This window comes from Ictalurus punctatus, chromosome 28 (assembly GCF_001660625.3).
Source record: "Ictalurus punctatus breed USDA103 chromosome 28, Coco_2.0, whole genome shotgun sequence".
In the NCBI taxonomy this organism is placed as follows: Eukaryota; Metazoa; Chordata; class Actinopteri; order Siluriformes; family Ictaluridae; genus Ictalurus; species Ictalurus punctatus.
Window position 1 is genome coordinate 3,719,949 of NC_030443.2, and position 1,806 is coordinate 3,721,754.

The 1,806-nt window shown below is 40.4% G+C and overlaps 1 protein-coding gene across 1 annotated transcript in view; it reads left to right on the forward strand.

Moving 5' to 3' along the window:
* The first annotated feature begins 558 nt into the window (after positions 1 to 558).
* hepacamb (hepatic and glial cell adhesion molecule b) overlaps positions 559 to 1,806 on the forward strand; it is a 7,738-nt gene continuing 6,490 nt past the window's right edge. Inside the window, exon 1 of the mRNA XM_017460773.3 lies at positions 559 to 715. Within this exon, the coding sequence (XP_017316262.1) occupies positions 646 to 715 (70 nt within the window). The 5' untranslated portion in view covers positions 559 to 645. The remainder of the gene's footprint in view (positions 716 to 1,806) is intronic.

Below are 1,806 nucleotides of genomic sequence, written 5' to 3' on the forward strand. Positions count from 1 at the left end.
CCTAATGTACATTTAAAGTTAAGCATGCACACAACATGTACCCTTCCCAGGTAAAAGATACGTACTAAAGGTACAAAACATTTACCATTAACGATTCCATTCCAGTGACAAGGAAAAGTACTACTACTTTGGTACTGACAGTGTATCTTGACCGAAGTGTGCAATTTCAGTGTGTTAATAAAGAGGAAAAATGGTGGATTATGGTGCATTATTATTTACTCTAATCATTCTTATAACAAAGTACAATGTCCATGCAATGTCATTAAACAAATGCTGGGCTCTTATTTTCTAGTGTACTGATCATTCAGTACTTTAAGTCCTGGTTAACACCCCCTACATACAGAAAGAGCACACAAACATACAGTACAACAGTTCACACAAATACATCGTCGCACACTGGGGTGCATAAATCCAGACTACACATGTACACACAAAAACATACAATGCTTCACACAGTCCATCACTGCATGTGTGTGTGTGTGTGTGTGTGTGTGTGTGTGTGTGTGTGTGTGTGTGTGTGTGTGTGTGTGAAGCCTTGGCATAGTCCAGCCTCAGTAGGAATAGCGGTGCTCATTTAGGAGGACGTGCTTGGAGTGGACAAATCATGCGAATGGTTTTGGGAAGAGAACGCGCGTTAGACCCACGATGAAGGAAGGGAGGATGAATCACTGCAGAACATTTGCCCTCTGTTGCATCCTCTCCCTCATTCAAACAGGTAAGAGAAGCAAAACTCTTTTTTTTCCCATTCCTACACTACTTATTACCAGTTATGGAGTGGTTTGGAGCAGGTACTGCTGAGACGTTTGGGTTTCCATGTCTGTTACGTGATTTTAGTGACAGTACTCATGGAAATCTCCAGTTTTAGGTGGACAAAGTTTGCTTAAGGGTGCTTTGATATAAATTCTATACAAACAGATGTTTCTTGGTATCCGTATGACGGCTGAACTTATTTCTGTCTAGCTACAGAGAGAACGAATATACGAGATGTTTATGTTCATATTAATAAAGTAAATGCAAACATAACAAAGCAAATGTGATACTCATAAATAGGCTTTTATTGTTTTATTTGTAAAATGTCTTTAAATAGACTCAGTCCCAAGCAGTTTAGTCTATAAAAGTATGTGGTCATGGTCAATTAGCCCTTCCTAAAGGAAGTAGTGTCGCGTATTTAATGCCGTCTATGGTTGGTGTATGCAAGACTTAACTACAGGACAGTAAAGCATTGAGATAAAGAGAGACCTAGCACAAATGGTCACTTCATATTTCCGGCGATACTGGCATGAAAGCGTTGTCGGACGCCATGCTTCCCAAAGCTGTTTGTGTTGGATTGCTGTCCAATGTTGTCATCGGCATAATCAGTGGAGCCCCTGTGCGCTTCTGTTCCTCCAACCGGCCGATTGTGCGTTCTCTCTGAGGCTGCTTTTCATGGAGGAAGCTAGGCCAAACAATCCCAGCTTTTGTCTCCTCAATCCCAGATCGTCCTCTCTCGCACTGAGTCTGCTTGCCAGGAACATTTTCAGTCGACATCCTGACTCGATAGATTTAGCATATTTGATGTTTTTATCTATTTCTGCTGCACTAAACCTCTGATTCCACAATCTTATTAATTTATTAATGAATAAGAGGATCCCACATTTGGTCTTTCTCGTAGGTCTTTCATTACTTGCCCAATTTGACAGATAATGATAGGAATTCTTCCAAGCTAGGTGATTTTGTTATTTGAATAATGTCATACAAACAGATTTCTTGACTAATCAGTGCCATTGGGACCTATTCATGTGAATCAGTTTCTACCAACTGTGAGAT